The sequence below is a fragment of the Vigna radiata genome, unplaced genomic scaffold (assembly GCF_000741045.1).
Source record: "Vigna radiata var. radiata cultivar VC1973A unplaced genomic scaffold, Vradiata_ver6 scaffold_351, whole genome shotgun sequence".
Taxonomy (NCBI): Eukaryota; Viridiplantae; Streptophyta; class Magnoliopsida; order Fabales; family Fabaceae; genus Vigna; species Vigna radiata.
This window is the reverse complement of record NW_014542186.1, coordinates 116,238-136,289: the sequence shown is the minus strand read 5'-3', so window position 1 is coordinate 136,289 and position 20,052 is coordinate 116,238. Positions and strand designations below refer to the sequence as shown.

Here is a 20,052-nt window from a genome sequence, read left to right as displayed (position 1 = left end):
TGGTTGAACTCAATGAGTAGTTCCTTGCCATCTACCTAAAAGATCCTGGTTGAACTTTTCAACCAGCTTTTTTCAGTCGTAGTTGAATTTTTGAAACAATTCCCTCCCCACTACGTAGTCAGTCTTGAATAACTATGGTTATATGATATTATCCAAATTCACCATATCTTCATCTGCAATGTTGGGGTCGGTCGACAACCACAGAAGGAGACCCCTAACAGTCTCCTTACAATCATTATCATAAAGTATCACCTTTCATGAATTGAAAGATGTTTCTCTTAAAAATCTACCGAGTCTTTATATTATCTTTCCTTCTATATCTAAATTTCCTTCCTTTAAACATTAAACATAGAAAATTTTTCTATTATGATATCTTTCATTGAAGATTCCAGACCTTTTGAAGAATCATCTACAACAAATTACTTATTCCCAAGTTCAATAAGTTTCAATTACAAACTATTTATAAAGTATATTCTGGGGACATCACATGTTTTCCTCTCCTTGTCATTTGATATAGGTATAGTATTTATTTTAATTACTTATTGTATTGATGATGGGATGCAAATATGGAATTCAGTAATATAAGTGCATGCCATGGTGTACCATACGGTCTGCCACACTTGTGTGAACTGTACGGTCCGCCATGGGGCTAAGCACCACTTAGGTCGAACACTCATGTTATTCATTCAAGTCATCCTTCCCAATCGTCCTCCTAGACTATCCATCCAGGTTGTTCTTTCAGGCTGTCCTCTCAGGTCGTCCACTCGAGTCATATCCACCCAGGCCTAGGCCATATCTAGTATGACCTAACAGTTTGGTCGTATTATCCGTGATAATGACTCATTAAGCCTCTAATGTAGATTAAGGAGTGATTGGGTCGTCATTAGTCCAGCGAAAGGTAAAGGTCCATCACAACTATTATAAATAAAGGTTTCAGGTATGACTTTATGATCATTATGCACATTATAAGCATCACTTGTTGTGCTAACTGTTCGGTTATATTACTGACTTAAGCATCGGAGTGTCTTTGACAAGTACCCACCCATAGGACTTCGATAAGAAAGAGGCAGCGCGAACAACATAACTTGGATTATGGAGGACCACTAGGTAGCCCATATGATCTTTAGGACAACTTAGAATGCTTTAAGTAAGGGACCTCAATCCCATACTCGAAACATTTTGGCGCCCACCGTGGGACCGAGTGAGAATCCCCCATTGTAGCCATAAGTAACCAGTAAGTGGTACTTTGAAGGACCTCAATTGCCCAACCGTTTGGCCTTAGTATTTATGTTCAGTATTAACTTGCTCGAACCGCTCAGCCAAAGTTGGTCTCAACCGTTCAACCATACCTTGGCCTCAACTAATCGGCCAACCATGGTCTCACAGATACTCAACCAAAGTTGGTCTCAGCCATTCATCCATACCTTGGTCTCAACTGCTTGGCCAACCATATAAGCAATTTTCAGGTAGTTTTCACATAAGTGTCAATCTGAGTTAGAAATTCTGGACAAAGTTAATAAACTTAACAAATACACGCCTTGCTTAAATTTCACATATTTCAATATTTATCTATATGTGAATTCATAGGAAACCACAACTAGTACTAATAAAAACCAAAATATGCTTAATTCAAATATATTTTGTTAAACAACTTTATCAAGAAGTGTTAGATACTTTTCACCTAACTAGAGAGCTTATTTAAACATTTTGAACAAAGTTCATAAACTCAACCACATACATACCCTTCAAAATATCACACATTTAAGTATTTAATTATTTATCAATTTAAAAAAAAAAACCAGTATCAATAAGCCCCAAAATATGTTTAACTCAAACGTATTTCCTTTGTGAAAGAACTATATATGCAAATGTCACGTAGTTTTCACATAAGTGGCAAGCTGAGTTAAAGGTTTTCAACAAAGTTCATAAACTTAACAAAATATACACATTGCTTAAATATCACACATTTCATTATTTACCTATATATCAATTTATGAAAAACACAACTAAGTACTACTAAACACCAAAATATATGCACACAATTTCAATTTTCTGACTCCAATTTCAATCCCAATCGCAAAATTGATTTGGATTACTCCAAATTCAATCTTCTGACCCTAATTACCCTAAATTCATTTTTTTTATTTTACCCTAATTATATTAATTTACACCTCACAATTATATATATTTTTTAAAACAAGTTACAATGCCACATCATCAAACATTACACACCTGACAGCTCTGCGTTAGTCAAGTTAACGGCGTTACCAAAAAGGACCTACTTGAACAGTTTTTGTGAAAACTATTACTAAAGTGAACTTTTGAAAAAAGAGAGGACCACTTTGAACAAACTCTCCAAAAGGAGGGACCAAAATAGATATTAAACCTAAAAAAAAAATACATAATTCACTTTAACTCCTTCTGTGCATTTCGCTGCAAATGAACACAACTTTGTCTTCAATTCCTCGCTCCCGGTAATGCGTACACAATAACTCACCCTCAAGTGAACACATAGTGTACAACTTTGATGGAGGAGTTGCTGAGCTACGATGCATGGATACTTCAATTTGGATCATATTTTTAGAGACTTTTCAAATGTTTTTTTTCCTTGCTTTAAGAACAATTATGTAAACATTCTCGATCTTTAACATTTTTCTTGAGAATATGTCAGTGTTACTAAATTTTCTTAAACGATATTTGACTCTCATTAATTTGGTTTAGAGTTCTTATTTTCCTATAAATGATATACTGTGGTGTATTAGACAACAAGACCATTAGATGTTATATTTTTAGACTTGTGTTTCAACTATTAGACAAGGTCAATTTTGAAAAGTTTTTGAATCAAATTTTATTTGGTCTTTGATTAACAACTTGTTTCCTTAAACAATATGCTTTTAAAATATTAGGATAAATTGGAATTTTACACACAATCACCTTTATTAAAAATACTTTTAAATAGAATTAGTTTAAAAATAATTTCAAAGATATTTAATAAATATATTAATTTTTTTAATAAAAATATTAGTATAAATTTATATAAAAATTAACTTTAGTTTTAATTTGAAAAAAACAAAATTACTTCGTTTTTACGAAAATTATGAATAAAATGAATTCAAACAAATGCATGAAACAAATTAATAATAAGAGAATAACATTCGTAACAATAATACGTAACTCTATCACAACACACTAGTATAATGTGACATGATGTTAACTTGTCACAAGAAATTTTCTTTACAAAATATAAACAAAAAAAACTACATAAATTCAATTTTCAAAAATTTGAACCTACTTAAGATAAAAAAAAAATTATAAAATTTTCTTTACATGAAATTTTTTATTCCAAATAAATTTCCGGCTCTAGGAAGAAAACTACTCAAGATTCATAAATATAAAATAAAGTATCTATATATAACCAAATTTTGGTACGAGCTTAATCAAATTAAAAGGATTACTTCTCAAATAATACAAATTGATGACAAAATAAAAAAGAAGAAGAAAATACATAATATTTAGAGGAAAAAAAATTTAAAAATCTAATTAATTAGGAATAATATTCAACTTTTCAATTACTAAATAGCATAATCAGATTATTAGAAAGAAATGAATATCAAAGAAAAAAATTAGATCCCAGATAGAAAAAAAAATTGTTGAAGAAGAAAAGAAAAAAAAATTAAAGAGGCAAAAAATGTTATGATAGAAATTAAAATACTTTATCTAAATAACAAATTACAAGTTGATAAATTTAAGTTTATATATCCCAGTAATATATTTAAATTTTTTAACCATTATAAAAGCTCACACACGTGAACAGAAACCTCAAAGAAGAAAACAATTGATCATGAAAACTTCACAGCACAAATAAAAACACAAAATATAAGACCAATATAAAATATATTTTATTTTTTAAAATATATATATATAATAAATCGATGGAAGAATGGTGGAATTACTGTAGAAAACAAACAGTGACAATGTTGTCGAAGTGTACCATAATCCTGATACTTAGTTTTAGGTTAGAGAAAAGTGACAAGGAGACCATGATATGAATAATATAAGGAACCACAACAAGAACAACAACGTGTGTGCATCGTGCTTGTTCGTAACCAAACTCATTTTTCGCAATTGCCAGATCTCTTCATCCAATTGCAACACAGAAGAGCAGAAGATTCTAGAGAGTGCGGGAGAGAAGAGAAGAAATCGGAAATGGGTTGCAGAAACAGGGACTTCTTCGCAGATAATCATTCTTCACCTTCTTTTGATTCGCTGAGCGAGCCCTTACTTTTTACCACCATGTTCATCGTAGGTCTCCCAGTAGATGTTCATGTCAAGGATGGTTCTGTGTATTCTGGAATCTTCCACACTGCTTCTGCTCATTCCGATTATGGTTCACTTCTTCTTCCTATCTCTTTCCTTTCTTCACACTTCCATTTCTGGGCTTTTCATCTGGACTGCCTTTCTTTGTCTTTCATTTCTTTCTGCTGAAGCATTAATCATAGATCCTGAAATTCTGGATTGTTTTTAGCTTCAATTATTTTGTTCTTAGCCTAGAAAATATGAGGAATTGATATGGAATAAATTCTGTCATCGAATTTATTTCTTCTAAGGTTAAACTATTCATTTATTTGCTTTAGACTTTAAGTTTCAGTCCCTGATGAGAAATCGGCAGTCCTTATGATGCATAAAAGTTAAATTTTGTTGCCATCAATAGTAATTGATATAAATCTATTGATATAAAACCGTTATAAAAACTTTTCTGGTTGTAATCATTCTCTACAAAATAAAAGTTTTTACAAAATTAAAACTTGTTCCTTTCCAATATAAGAACTGAAATGTAATATGAGATAACTGCTGAGACTAAATGAATAATATAACTGCTGTTTTAGTATTGGATCTAGGATTACTGAGTGAACTCGTCTACATGAGAAGTTTAATTAGCTGTTGGGGGTAAGAAGAGCATTAAATCATCTTGTTTACGATTATATAGACAGATTAAAATGGGTTATCAGCAAAGTCAGATGTTTTTTTAATGTTTTAATTATGAAGTTTTGGCATAAAGCCTCATTTGAGTTTTAGTGAACATCTTTCACAGTACTAAAACTCAGTATTCCTTTGCTTTATGCCATAATCAGGTATTGTTTTAAAGAAAGCAAGGATGACCAAGAAGGGAAAAGGCAACACCAATGTTGGAATTGAGGGCTTTGTGGATACATTGGTGATTGTGTCCAGTGATCTTGTGCAAGTTGTTGCTAAGGTAAGGCACGACTTGCAATGTATCCACATATGCATTCAAACACATCGAACTGGAGTGTAATTGACTAATGTACGTATTGCTTTGTGCATAGGAAGTAATGCTTCCTGCAGATGGTGTTGGTGAAAACATAACCGGTGATGATGAAGACGCAGATGCACATAATGTATCTTCTGAGAGTCTAACGTGTGAGGTAGAGAATCATACAAAGCCCTTAATGGATGCAAAACAAGTTAATCAATCAAGGTACTATGGTATCTCCAATCAAATTTGTTCACATGCATGGAGAGATATGTTTTATTCATACTTGAGTTAGTTTTTACTGTTTTATAACCGACATCCTATGGAAGCATTCATTTTATGTTCTTTGTTTGCTTATTGCCTTCTTATCTTTTGTTTTACACTTTTTCTATGTCCAAAAATGTCCCCTCAAACACCCTATACACACATCCTGACATGCCATTGTTGAGTAGTCTTCTCTACAAAAGTTGCCGTTTGAATAAGTGGGTGCTTTCCTGCCATTTGCTAATTTCCATTGGCTGATACTGAAGTTAATGTGTTTAAATGCTCTCACAACTTCAATTTTCTGGTTGCTCAAGGATCCATGTTCTTATTTATCGAGCAAAATATGTATAACTATAATTTTTGTTCAACATCAATTTTTCTTTTTCTCCTTTGGCTCTTGTGTAAATTTGTTCTCCTCGAGTAACCTCTTCATTATGAAAATGTTGATCATGAAGCTTTTCCCATTTAAAGTTCTGGTTAAATTTTTTATTATGAAAGCTTAGGATTCACAACTTATCTTAGAAAAACAGTAATATAGGAAAAGGCTACAAAAGGAATACAGGTGTCAGGTGGCGTGACTTGTGTCCAACAGGATTATATGTGTTGTTCATCAACTTTGGCCTTACATACATAACATGATCAAGATTTGCATACCTGTAGTGGGGTCTTACGCTTCCTAGCCCTTTGATTTGGACATGTTAAAGCTACCTTGTTAACTAGTAGTTGAGGTGCTACAAAATGGTATTGAGATATATTTTATCATGATATGTGAGTTAAAATTATTGAGCACAATAGGAAATGTGTCGTGTTTCAAATTTCACTTTCGTGAGAAGGAGAGACATTAAGTTGGTCATCCATTTTTGTTTCCGAAGAAAGATCTCTAAATAATGTATTTCATGATAAGATCAAAGGAAACTACACTAACATAAAAACACTTCATGCTTGAATCAATAGTTTACTGCGTGTGAAACCCTTCTTAGTAGAAACTAAATTTATAATCTTACATAGGTCAATGGCATGTCCACATTGTATACCTATTTGGAGCATTATGCTTTGTTGTTTTCATTTGGAAATGGACATTGAAGTAGTCCTTATTTGCAAAACCTAGATATACATTTTTGTGAATATCATTTTGCTTGACTTATTTCAGTAATGTTCTAGAGTCCATCCTTTCATGCTCTTTAATGTCCCCTGCAACTGAGTCCCTTTTAAGGAGAACAAAGAAAAGAAAATGGACTTTTAGTTACATAAATATGGGGATAACTCTACTTTTTCAGAGCTAAAAACTTAAATTATGACAGAGTGGGGATAACTCTACTTTCAATGATAAAAACTTAAACTATGATAGGCTAATATACATTTTTGCAATTGTATTTGTTTTATATAAATATATCATGTAACTGTTAAGATTTTTCTTTCTGGAGTAAAATTATTTTCTTGCCCCTAATGGATTCTGATTTTTTTAACTAGAGAATTTGGATTTGCTAGAAAAGGTATTGTAAAATTACAAATTTATGCAATTATTTTATTTCATTGTGTTTTTGCCAATTTTTATTTTACAGACAAGTCGGAGATGAAAGGTCAAACTCAGAAGGGAAAGCCCATGACCACATACAGAATTCTGAGGCTTTTAATGAAAAAAATGTATGTAGACAAATGCATATTGAGCAGGATTTCCATAAATTTTGATGGTTTTAATTTTTTATTTCTAAAGCTTTGATATTCCGCAGGATGAAAAGATTCAAAGTCCCAATTCAAGGCATGAAAGTGAGTTAGATTTCTCCAAAATCTACTGTATGCAAAATTATCCTTAGTCAGTGTATACTGAGATGGCATAAGTATAATGATTCTGGATATTAGTGTTGTGCACTTTAGCTAATTTTGCATGTAAAATGATGTGCACATAACCAAATTTGTTATCCTGATTATTGTTTTAAATGGAATTCCAATTATGGGATTTCACCCAACTTCAAAATTTTGGGCTTAGTGCAGACACATTGCAACTGTAATTCTGGCTGCATTTGCCCACAATTTTCCTCAGTGTCAAGAATTGTGACAAAACCACACGGCAATTGCAAATTGAAACCTTGACCATGATATAAAGATTTATTTGTGGGCTTAGAGGAAGGATTTAGAGTTACAACCAACAAAATGAATTCTAATAGATTGATTCTTCCATGCCTTTTTCATTCAGTCATTTTAGACTATATAGGTTCAGTACAATACAAGCATTGACTCTCTGCACATGTAGCAACTAAAAAGGAATATAGAAAAAGGAATTATTGCAACTTCATCACAGTTGTAACAAATTAGTGTTATCCTGTGAAACATTCTAGAGGTAGTTACTCAAATGTGAAGGCCTCCTGGTGCCCTATTTTTTTGGGCTGCAATGTTGATAGCATGGGCCTCAACCTTATGAATACCTGCTTCTGAAAAAGCCACCTTTGTTCTTAATTCGAACTTTTTTGTGCATTGGCATCTTTTGCTATCTTTGCATATGTAAAGCTCTGATTACATAATGTTAAGAAGTGGATTTTAAATCTAAGTCAACCCACAAAACTGATTAGTTAGGTGAGGTTTGCACCCAAATATATATTTTAGTCTTATATTTAGTCAATGTGGGACTTTCAACACACTTTTCTCACGTCGAGGTATATACATCTCGTGCGTGAGACTAGACATTAATGGGTGGTTTGATAGCGATTGGAATGATATGCCCAATATACACAAATTAGGATAGGCTCTAACCTATGCTTTTGATACAATGTTAAGAAGTGGATTGTAAGGTGAGGTTTGTAGAGTCTCTTGGGTTGGTATGTCATCTTCTATGTCGTCTTTGCATATCATTAATAATTTAGTATCACTTGAGTGCAAAAGCAGATATTTTCATTAAATCTTTATTGATTATATTTGTAACAAGCTTGATATATATTGTTGTATGTACTAGCTTGAGGGGTAATGTTAGATATATTATATTATTAAATATCTTATATAGGTATCTTTATCATTATCTTTAATTTGTTTGTTATTATTTCTTATTTGTATTTTGGAGTTAGTCCATATTTCTTTTATTATATATAGAGCACCCTATGTGTATATTCAACATAAGAGAGATTAATCCCAAGGCAAAGCCCAAAATAAAAATAAGGAATAATAACAAAATAACTAAAGATAAAAGATAAAGATATTGTTAGAATTATTGGTTAGTGTATGTGAGTTGTGTGTGAGCTATGTGTATCTTAATGGTAGAATAATTACTAAGTCTACCTATGTTAGGGTTGTCAGTAAGATTAAAGTAGGGAGTAGTGTGATGGGTTATCTATAATGATTGTTCCTAGCAGTCTAGGATAATCTCTTCACCTTCCATCTCCCTATTGTATCATCTCTTTATCTATATATATATATATATATATATATATATATATATATATATATATATATATATATATATATATATATATATATATATATATATATCAGAACATGAGAAGGGTCTATTAAGCCCTTAAGAAATATATTTCTCTGTTTTAAGATCTCAACAGATATCTATTTAATAATCTAATATACCTAATACTTTCCCTAAAGCTAGTACATACAAACATATATACCAAGTTTGTTACAAATATAATCAATAAAAACTTAATGTAAATATCTACTTCTGCACTCGAGTGGTCCCAAATCATTAGTGATTTGTGAAGATGACATAGAATACGACATACCAACTCAAAAGACTCCCCTAAGCAACAAATTCGGAAGGTTGTTTCATATAAATCTCTTCATGCAAATCGTCATTAAGGAACTCCAATCGATAAAGAGTTCATTGTTGAAGAGCCACCATGGCTATAAATAAACTAACAAAAACCATCTTTGTCATTGGAGAAAAAGTATATATGGACGAGTCAGGTACACTGGTGATAGAAGAGAGGTCAGGAGAGACAATAGTGGAAGAAGCCATGATAGAAAAGAGAAACCCTAAAAATCTAAGATTCTCCAATCATGACACCTGAAAAAGGAATAAAAGGCGACCTCGATACTTTGAACCACAGCCTGAGAGGAGACAGGATATGTCACAATGCATGGCAAAAAGGGAGTAGATCCACAATTTCGAAAGGCGTCGAGAGTGTGTAGGAGCTTCGATGAAGGTGTTGTTAATAACATGGTAGTCGCCTGACCGAGAAAATTAAAACCGTGTGGTCGCCAGTCGAAACTGGAACTCCGGCAAGGGTGGCGACGATAGACGGTGCTATCACGGGCTAAAAATATATAGGTTCTGTACAATACAAGCATTGACTCTTTGCACTTGTAGCAACTAAAAAGGAATATAACAAAAGGAATGATTGCAACTGCATCACAGTTGTAACAAATTAGTGCGAGTCTGATGCTATGAGAACATTCTAGATGTAGTCACTCAAATGTGAAGGCCTCTTGGTGCCCTATTTATTTGGGCTGCAATGTTGGTAGCATGAGCCTCAACCTTATTGTTGTAATTAGAGGAAATATCTATAGAATCTTCTCGGTTAGAGAAAATATCTATAGAATCTTCCTAATTAGAGAAATCATGTGTATGATCTTCTTGATTATTTTTGTTTCCTTATTTCCCTGTCTAGAAGATTAGACCTCTACAAATAGAGGTAAGGAGAATGTAATTACCATGAATGAAAATAATAAAATCATTCTCTTTTTTCAAGTTTGTATTAGAACTCCCGATCTTGGGAGATCCTTTTCCGTTGCAACAGTAGCCACTGCTGTCGTTGTCTGACCAGCGCGGTTGTCGCTGTAGCCGATTGGGGTCGTTGATAGGTAAAAAAGGTGCATCCATCTCCAATGATTACAACACCAGAAATCACTCCGGGAAAGAAGCCGCCACACGTCGCCACTGTCGCCGACGCGTGTAGCCCACATGCCTAGGTTTGGCGAGACCCACTCGTCTCTGCCATCATAGATAGGGTCGCTGGAGCCTCCTGAGTCCATTCCATGAGTCGGTGACGTCCCGTTTGACCCAGATTTAAGTAGATCTGAGTCTTAAGTTTTTCTCCTTTTTCCGGTGTAATCCACACATAGTCATCGTCTCGAATAAGGTCACCAGCGACACTTGATTGCATTCTACGTGATGTTTGAAGTAAAAATTATTCTTTTGGGTCCTAATGGTCTACCTAATATGGTGGGTGCCTATTGGTTGGATGGTTGAAATTTCCTACAATGGAGCCAATATATTCGAAGGATTCTCAAAGGACGTTCAAGACTAGGTCACATAGATGGAGGACGACTCGGCCAAATGACACTCATTTTCCAATTTGGGACAATGAAGATTCACTAATTATGACTTGGATGTGGCAATCCATGATTCCTGAGGTATGTAGACATTATATGTTTCATTCTTCTACCAAAGAAATATGGGATGATTTACAAAATACTTTTTCATTAAAAAAGGATTTTGCTGCATGCTTTATGACATTCAAAGCAGGATATTTAATATAAAACAAGGCTCCCTTTCCGTATCAGAATATCACGAAATCCTGAATGGACTTTGGATTCAATTAGATTAGTACCAAACAATAAAGATGTGTAAACAAATGTTGTCGCACTTGTTGAAGTCATGGAAAAAGGAAGAATCTTTAAATTTCTCCATGGTCTGAATCATGAGTACAACCCACAATCTGGGTACAAATCTTAGGAAGAGAAAAATTACCATCCCTATCAGAAGTTTTTTTATGGTAAAAGGAGAAGATATTCGGAGAACATATTCGGAGAACAGTCATGCTTGATGGGAGGACCTCCAAGACAGGCTCTTCTATGACAACTAAAAAGGAACAAATGCTGGAGGAAAGTCGTTTGAAAAAGGTACTCGTGGGGACTATTGTTCATACTGTAAAAGATTTGGACACACCAAGGAAACATGCTTCAAACTCCATGGAAGAAAGAATGTTCTTGAGCGCATGGGAAACAACAAAGGACTTGAGATTAAAACTGATAAAAATATAATCTTGAGGGCTTAATTATCCCTCTCATGTTCTGCTATTTATAATAACAAAGAGATGATACAATAGGGAGATAGAAGGTCAAGAGACTGTCCTAGACTACTAGGAACAGAACTAGGTAAAAAAACCATTAGACTTCTGCAGACTAGCCTAAATGATAACACCTATAGATAATGATTCCAACAAAAGGGTCTACTAAAAGATGGGTAAATCATACTACCTCAAAACAGGAAGCACCAATGTATCTAGTCCTTCACCATCACCTGATCTTGATATGAAAGCTTATAAGGAGGAACTCGAGCGCTTGAAATGAGTAAGCCCTCTGGATCATGTAGTTTGTCCATGAAAGGTAAGATTTGTCTCAATATTGTTGGTCATGTGTCCCAAGGTATTTGGATCCTTGATTCAGGAGGAGCTGATCATATGACACCTTTTCCTGTGTATTTCGACTCATGGTAAGAGAAATAGAGAACAACTTATTGCAGTTGCGAATGGTTGGGGTATACTTATATGCGGCTCTAGAAATATAATTTTGGACTATCCATGCTTTGTACAGTGACTATCCATTCTTCAGCAATAATACAGTTCTTTCTTTCATCTTTGGTTGTTNTGTGTGCTATTGAGAGAGTTTTGGTTAGATTCACTATTTAGGAACCTAACAGTTTACTTATTCAATTCTCTTGTACTTACATTACAGCTGATACATGTATAGGCCAACAGGTAGCTGTTGAGCATGGAGGCGCAGATAGGACATCAAATCCTTCTAATGGCGGATTATTCTGCTGCAGTGCTCCTGCATCTGTTAAAGCCAATGATTGGTTTGGTGAAAGGTCTGTTTCACCAGAGTCTATCTCTACAAATTCAACCCAAGGTGCGGATCTCATCACAGAGTCACATCCAGCTGAGCCTATTGAAATATCTGTTCCAAGGAGTACAGATTATACCAGAAATGCTAAGGTAAATAAATCAGTTTAACTTAACATTAAAAGCTTTGGGCAAACAGCTCCGGATAAAAAGAAAAAGATGTTGGTTGGGGATTTATACATCACTGTAAATCATATCAAATGCATTTTTCTTTCTTATTAGATGAATCTATTTTAAGTGGGGTTTCATTTTGGAATCTTATCTGTTGACATGGATCATCCATCGGACTTTCCACAAATCATATAATTCATCTCTCAAGTCCTCTGCTAGTTACATTATTTCTAAACATTTTGATTAGTGATCCATTATTTTTTCATGGTTTGATCCTTAGCTAATGCATCCACCATTTTAAAATCCTTAGAGTATATTGATTCAAATTTTCAGTATAGTTTCTTTTGCAAACAGCGTAATAGGATTGCTAGTGCCAAGTTTAAGATAATGAGTAATTTCTTTCAGTCGGTGTTGCTATGCTTTTAACTTGTTTTTTTCTTGACAATCATTTAGGAATTTAAGCTCAATCCATCCGCCAAAACCTTCTCTCCATCTTTTGTGAATCCTATATCATCAGCTTCTGTGGCAAATTTGTTATACGTACAAAATAGCTCTCCTGTGGTACCTGTTGGTAGTATTCAACCAGAAGCTGGATTCAACACTTTTGCTTCTCGGCCTTCAGTGCCTGTAAAGGTTGCACAATATAGTAATTTGCCAGTGGGAAATGCTGGAAGTGGCTCTCAGTTTTCACAACCTGTATGTATAAATAAAATTTTCTGATATTTTATCTCATCTGCACTGTGCCTGAATGGGCATGTCTATTCGATTGCAAATGTCATAAATGCAGTAATAATCTAAAACTATATATTATTCAGTACACATTCTAGTTAATTTGACAATTTCTTTAACAACAGATTATTGGACATGTGCCGCATAGAAACCAACCCCTCCGGTATCCTACACATTACACTCCTGTTTTGTCTGAACCTGCTTATATGCAACCAAGCTCTCCTGCTGTAAGTACGAAAAGATCTTATATTCCATGTATCTAATTTGAGTTTTCTTATGTAAATTCTTATAATTGGTTTAGAAGATAATCAGTATTTATATGCTGAAGAATCAACCATATGTTTACCTTTTTCTGAATGCAGGTAATGATTGGACGTTCCCCCCAGTTAGTATATGTTCAGTCACTTTCCCACGTAAGATAGCTTGCTCTGTAACTTTTGGAATTCAATTTGTCCAAGTTAAAGAAAGTTGACCCAAAATTGGAATAAATTAATTACATAGAAGATGTTAAAAAACACTGAGGATTTAATATTTACATGGTCGATCAGATCAAATTGTAGATTTTTTTTTTTTTTCCTTTAGAAATGTTTATTGCAGTTTTGACCATCATTAGCTTAGTCATTTTACACGTTTACTTATGATTGAAGGATTTAATTCATGGAACACCGACCATTGCACCAGTCTCGGCTCGCCCTTTGTTGAATCATCATGTACCATTTCCAAAGCAGCAAGGTAAAATATTAATTTTATAAAAATAAAAGGTTGTTTATTGCATTATCTAGTTGTTATGTCCATAACCAGCCCTTGTCAAGGATTACTTTCATAGCTATGCTTGTAGAGATATGCGGTCAAAGATCCAAACTTATCATTGTTATTTGTGTCATCTTAATAAACTCGTTAGTTACACGGTGAATGAATAACTACACATTTTGACATGAACTCAATAATATCTTAACTTTTCTGTTGATTTTTACTAATGAGGTTCTAAAAGGGAACTTATTATGTATACTTACAAAAACATTTAATGAAAGGATAATGATACTTAGACAATATTTTTTTGACAACATTTAACTATCATCTACGTGTCATTCTGTGATTGGTCCAAAATTACTCCACAATCAATAATAATTATCATAAACAACATAATGGACCAATCACAGAATGACACGTAGATGATGTTTAAATGTTGTCAAAAAAATGTTGTATAAATATCATTATCCCGAAAGGATAGTACAACATTTAATATATTGGAAAGTTGGTACTTTCCATTTTTTGAATCTTTAACAAGTGTTCTAGGAAACTCCTTAACATTTTCCTTTTTCACACCATAGTAGTAAATGAAACTAAGCTTATGCTAGAACTGTATATAGTCATGTTTGTATAAATCTCTCTATAAACACCTATTATAAACTCATAAGAAAAGAACGTAAGATTAAGATTTAATGAATTGAGTTTCTCTGATAAATTAAAATCAATTTAACTCTTCCAAAAACTAGAGTGCATAAACTGAATTTATATTTTGTAGGAGAAGCAAAATTCATTTATTTTCTTCTCTTGTAAGCGTTTATGAAAACAAATTTCCAAACCAGTGAATAGTTTCCTTTGATATTGGCATTGAAATTGAAGAATTTAGACAGAAGGATGATAATGGTTCTGTTTTGCAAAAGCAGGAGGGACAATTGGTCCAGCAATGCCAGTTTGTGTGCCCCCTCCTGTCCTAACCAGTGGACATCAGCCCTTTGCACTTCAAAGCCACATTCCACTTCTGCAACCTGGCTTTCCTATCACACGACCTATTTCAGTCCCAGGACCAAATGGCTTCTATGGTACTAAATTTTAATGAAATTTTCATTCACATTTCTGCTGTTAATATCCCTTTCAATGATTCAAGGCTCATTTTCCTTTTTCTTTTTCTTTGTTTTTCCCTAATAGATTATTATTATGCTATAAAAATTTTGCCCTCTCTTATTTGTAAGAACTGAGTGTACAGTGACTTTCAGCTGGACAATTACCTGATATTTAAGCAGTATACGTTTGAGAAGTTTTGGAAGTCCTCAAGGTTCAATTCTATCATTGGAATTGGGGAATATTTCATCCTTTAAAGGTTGATTTTATATGTTTGGCAATTGATCTTGAAGAATTCATTATAAAATTAAGCATATTGAATGCAAATCTCTATTTCTTATTTATTTATCTGACTAACTAATCTTGAAAGAGTTCGTTACAAACATTAAACATTGAATGTAACAAAATTTAAAAATTAAATAAACCAAGAGTTTTTGGGGACATTCTGAGCCTTTGGTTTTTATTTTTATATACATTTAATTAAATTAATTGTGTTCAATAGAAACGAAACTGAAATTATTTTAAAATTAATTCAGAAAGTATTTGTGAATTTCGTTTTTCAGTTTTAATAAAAACATTATTACAATTGTATTTCTGAATGCAATATATTATGGAATATAATGTAAGCTTGTTATTCCTCAACTCAATAGAACTGGATCAAAAATTATTGAGCATATAAAGACATTCAAATAAATAACAGTAGAAATACATGAAACATTGTAGAAAAAAATCAGAGGACCAGTGAAAAAAAAGTTTGTTCTCAATTTCTTTTTTTTTTCAAAACATGTTTCATATATTTCTAAAAATTTGTTCTGAAAAGTATTATATACGTTCTGAATATCTTATTCTAAAAATCTTATTTTGAAAGTTTTGTTTCAAAAATCATATTTCAGAAATTTCGGAAAGCTTGTTCCGATAAATTTTTAAAACAAGTTATCTAAAAGTCACTTTCATGAAGAGTAAATGATCATTTTCAAAATTAGGGGGTGTGTGAAGAAATTGTGGAAATGCAAGAAAAAAAGACTACTTTTTTTATAACCTTGTTCCATAGTTTAAGAAAGTATGGAGTTTTATTGTCCTAACTGGAAAATCTTCTTATAAGAACTCAAAATGTCACTTGAATATTTGAATAATTTGACACTGATTTCAAATATATATAAATATTAGATATTTTTTTACTAAAGATTAAATCCGGAGAAAGCATCTAAAATGTGCTGATCAAATATATAAGATATAAATTATTTTGATTAAATGTGCTAACCTAATATAATATATTAATTTTTTTTATTTGTAGAAACGCCTTGTAAAATGGGTTGTACGTATAATATCTATCATTGGTATTTCATGTTTTGCTATGTTCTTGTGTCATTGTTGCCAATTGAATTTTTAGACTTTGGCACTGCAGTATCTTCATGAGCTATATTCAATAAATTCTCCATACCTTTCAACATACTTACCAAATTATCTTTAATAATTTCTTTAGCCATTTATCTGTGAAATAAAAATCAGTAACACAGGTAGAGATGAAAATTAGCTAAACATGTATATTAAAACTAATTTTTATATCATAATAGTGTAGCAGAATTTTCTAATACATAATGTGCAAAAACATATTCTGGCTATAACTGAATATTTTATATTCATTTAATTTTCAATTTAACCAAATAATTATAAAAGAAATCATTTCCTCTCATTCCTTCGTAATTGCATCAATCCAAACAACTTTAAAAATCCACTCTAATTCATCTCAATTTCTATCCTCTTCATTTCATTCCTCTACATGTCAATCAAAATCCAAACAAATTGAAAAGAAGTTTCATTCCTCTACATCTCAATATCTGCTTTTGATTTGATATAGAGAATTATGATTGTGGCTTCATATTTTGTGTGTGATAATAAATCTTTAATTATTTTATGTTTTAATATTGGAAATCAAAATTTTTTTTTTTAAAACCAAAAATATATTGTATTATTTATATATTTCAATTAATACTTTTTCATAGAAAAACTTATTCATTAAAAGAAAATTATAAAATAATTCTAATTTACCTAAATATCATTTTATATTATTTTTAATATCAAGGACAATCTGATAATCTTATTTTTTTTTAATTTATTAAAAAAATTAATCTATCACTTCACTCAAATTCTTTCCAAACTTTTATAATCTCTATTCTCAAATTCATTCTAGCCTTCAAATATCTTATAAAAATAACCCAAACTTCACCTTTAAATCTATCCAAATTTATCTTTTTCATCTTCTTCGAATCCTTTCTTGTAAGAGAACACAACTTAAATAAAAAAAGTTAAGATAATTCAAGTAAAAGAAAATATATGAATTAAATAAATCAATGACACCAAAAAAAATAAATATAAATTACATTCATTAATGTTCTTATTGAAACCGGAACACGAGAAAAGAAGAGAGGTTAGATCTAAATAAATCTATGAATAAGTATGGGAAAATATGTCATTCCTTAAAACAACAATATATATTTATAACATTTCTAAACCTTCAAAAATTCAATTTATAAAATAAAAGATAATAAAAAGCTATCATATATTTTGTAATTAATATTAATAAAAAAAAATATAAAAATAATATTAATCAAACCAATCAAATTTAATATATATAATATTAAAAATTATATAAAATACAATAAAATTATTGAGATTTAATTATATATTATTTTATCGTGACAACAAATATATCCTTAAAATATTTATTGAACCGAACATGGGTAACTAGAAAAAAAAAATTCGAACGGTAAGATAAAAAATTTCTGACATGGAAACTCTTTCAGTAACCTTGCCAGCAAAAGGAAGCAACAGTGAAAAAAATGGTTAAATATTATTATCCATACCAATCACATGATGACATGTAATCAATGTTCAAATGTTATTAAAAAAATGTTTTCTAAATATTATTATCCATACCATAAATCACAAGCCATTGACTCTAAAACATACTGATTAAAAATAAAATATACAAAAATATGTCCTAGCAGTTTATTAATTCGAGTTGAGGAGGGATCTAAGGAAGAATAAAACATTGAAAATTTGTAACAAAAAAAATATATAAAGACTTATTCAGATTTATGGATTTACTCACATTGAATTTAGGTCCGATTTCAGATTATTTATTTAATTAGTTGTTGATATTTCAGATTAAACTACTTAATGAATAAAAAAAATATTTAGTGAGACATTGAAAAGTTTAAATTTAATTGTCTTGTTTATGTAATAATATTAAAAGTTAAATATGTTTTTAGTTTCTTTTGGTTTTAGTGAAATTTTGATTTTAGTCTTCCAAAATTAACATAATTAACGGTAGACTAACACCAGTGTTTCTCAGTTTTTACCCTCGTCTCTTCCTTCTATCTTCCATCCAATGTCGGCCATCGCGACTCCATGGCAGTCCACACCAGCATCTTCATTGGCGTTACTCAAATTTCTAACAACAACCACCAAGGAACCTTAACGAATCTTATTTTAAAAAAGAGATTAAAACTAAAATCTCTTAATAGTACATAGACTAAAAACATATTTAATCCTAATACTAATTTTAATATACAGTATTAATATTAATATTTTAAGATAATATGCTTATTAATATATTTAAAAAGTCATATCAAAAATATTTTTTTTTTTAATTTTTCTTTTTTGCATTAGAAATAAATAAATAAAAACAGAAATTGTTGAAAATTATACTATTTCAACAGATAAAAAAAATGAATATATTTGTATTGATTTGAATGAAAGTGTAGGTTATAAAAACTACATATATAATATTCATTCTAATTAAAGAATAACTGTAACCAAAAAAGTTAATTTTTATTATATTAAAATTTTAACACAAACTTTTTTAGGTTAAAAAACTAAAATCGGATTACGAATAGAGAACAAGTTATGTGAAACTTGAAAGAATAATTTTGGAAAGTGGAATTAAATAATAAAATGATTGATTTCACCATTTCACACCTGTGATTTATTGATGTAAGCTGGAATCAAACGAAATCATGGTTACAATTATTTGTGTGAAGTTGTAGTTTATTTTCCAAAACAATTAGATTGAAATTACTCCTTAAAAATATATTAAGATTTAGGGAATAAAGTAGAAATTAACTTCACCAAATCTGACTTTCGTCATTTTTACAGACTGGTTGATTTGGATTTATTAGACTTTTTTTATTTGCTTAAATGTCTTTTTTAAATGGGTTGCACGTATAATACTTATCAAAAAGCTCAATTTAGTTATTTAAAAAGTCTTACTTACCACTTCCTTTAAAAAACTTATTAAGGAATTGAATCAATAAATAAAATTATTATTCAAGTTGCATTAGAAATCATAGAAGAAAGGATATTACATTTTTACTTGTTATTCCTTAATCAAATGTGTTGGAACAATTATTACCATTTTCCATATTTTAGATTGGGATATACGTGAAAAATAAAAACAATGTAAAACTCAATGGTTTAAAAAGAGAAGACTCTAATATCAATAGTGCATAAATATATATATGTATGCATCACCAAAGGCTCCCTCTAACCCAATCAAGACATAGTGACAATCTCCTTTAGGCTATGTTTGGACAAAAGTTGCAAATGTGATTCTGGAAATTGTAATGCACATTCTCATATTCCAAAGCAAAAATGGAGTAAAAATTTATTGCTTTAGGAGTAAAATTACGTTTGAGCTTCCTCAACTGGAATCTAAACATCCATTTAATTCATCAACCAGATGGACATAACAGTGAAAACAAGAGTTATTTTTTTCTGGAACTATCCAGCACTGTATCATGGAACTCAAAGAACAAAACTATCACAGAATAGGCCAATGCTGTTTCAAAGCAAAAACTAGATGTGCAACAAAGACAACAGTGAATAACAAGCACAAGGTACAATTGACTGCCTCATAAAATGGCTTGAAACATTTAATTGAAGTTTTGGACAATATTTGATTTGCTAAGAAAGTAATTAACATCCGAC

The 20,052-nt window shown here is 31.3% G+C and overlaps 1 protein-coding gene across 2 annotated transcripts; it reads left to right on the top strand.

The window, feature by feature from the left end:
• Window positions 1-3,954: 3,954 nt before the first annotated feature.
• Window positions 3,955-15,360, top strand: LOC106779195 (ataxin-2 homolog). Of its 2 annotated transcripts, none has more exons than XM_022776477.1 (11): window positions 3,955-4,387; window positions 5,133-5,254; window positions 5,346-5,497; window positions 7,099-7,180; window positions 7,267-7,303; window positions 12,227-12,471; window positions 12,943-13,185; window positions 13,344-13,445; window positions 13,581-13,631; window positions 13,866-13,950; window positions 14,889-15,360. In XM_022776477.1, exons 1-11 carry the CDS (start codon window positions 4,207-4,209, stop codon window positions 15,056-15,058), a joined length of 1,470 nt encoding a protein of 489 aa, XP_022632198.1. In that variant the 5' UTR covers window positions 3,955-4,206; the 3' UTR covers window positions 15,059-15,360. The 2 variants fall into 2 exon arrangements, with proteins under 2 accessions (XP_022632198.1, XP_022632197.1); XM_022776476.1 differs by having other exon boundaries at window positions 12,212-12,471.
• Window positions 15,361-20,052: the final 4,692 nt, after the last annotated feature.

Bases quoted from the DNA above. Each gene is read 5' to 3' on its own strand.
- LOC106779195 (XM_022776476.1), top strand. From the start codon at position 4,207: ATGGGTTGCAGAAACAGGGACTTCTTCGCAGATAATCATTCTTCACCT. The intron at 7,181-7,266 runs GTATGTAGACAA...GATATTCCGCAG, and splicing joins AGGCTTTTAATGAAAAAAAT to GATGAAAAGATTCAAAGTCC. The intron at 13,186-13,343 runs GTATGTATAAAT...CTTTAACAACAG, and splicing joins GCTCTCAGTTTTCACAACCT to ATTATTGGACATGTGCCGCA.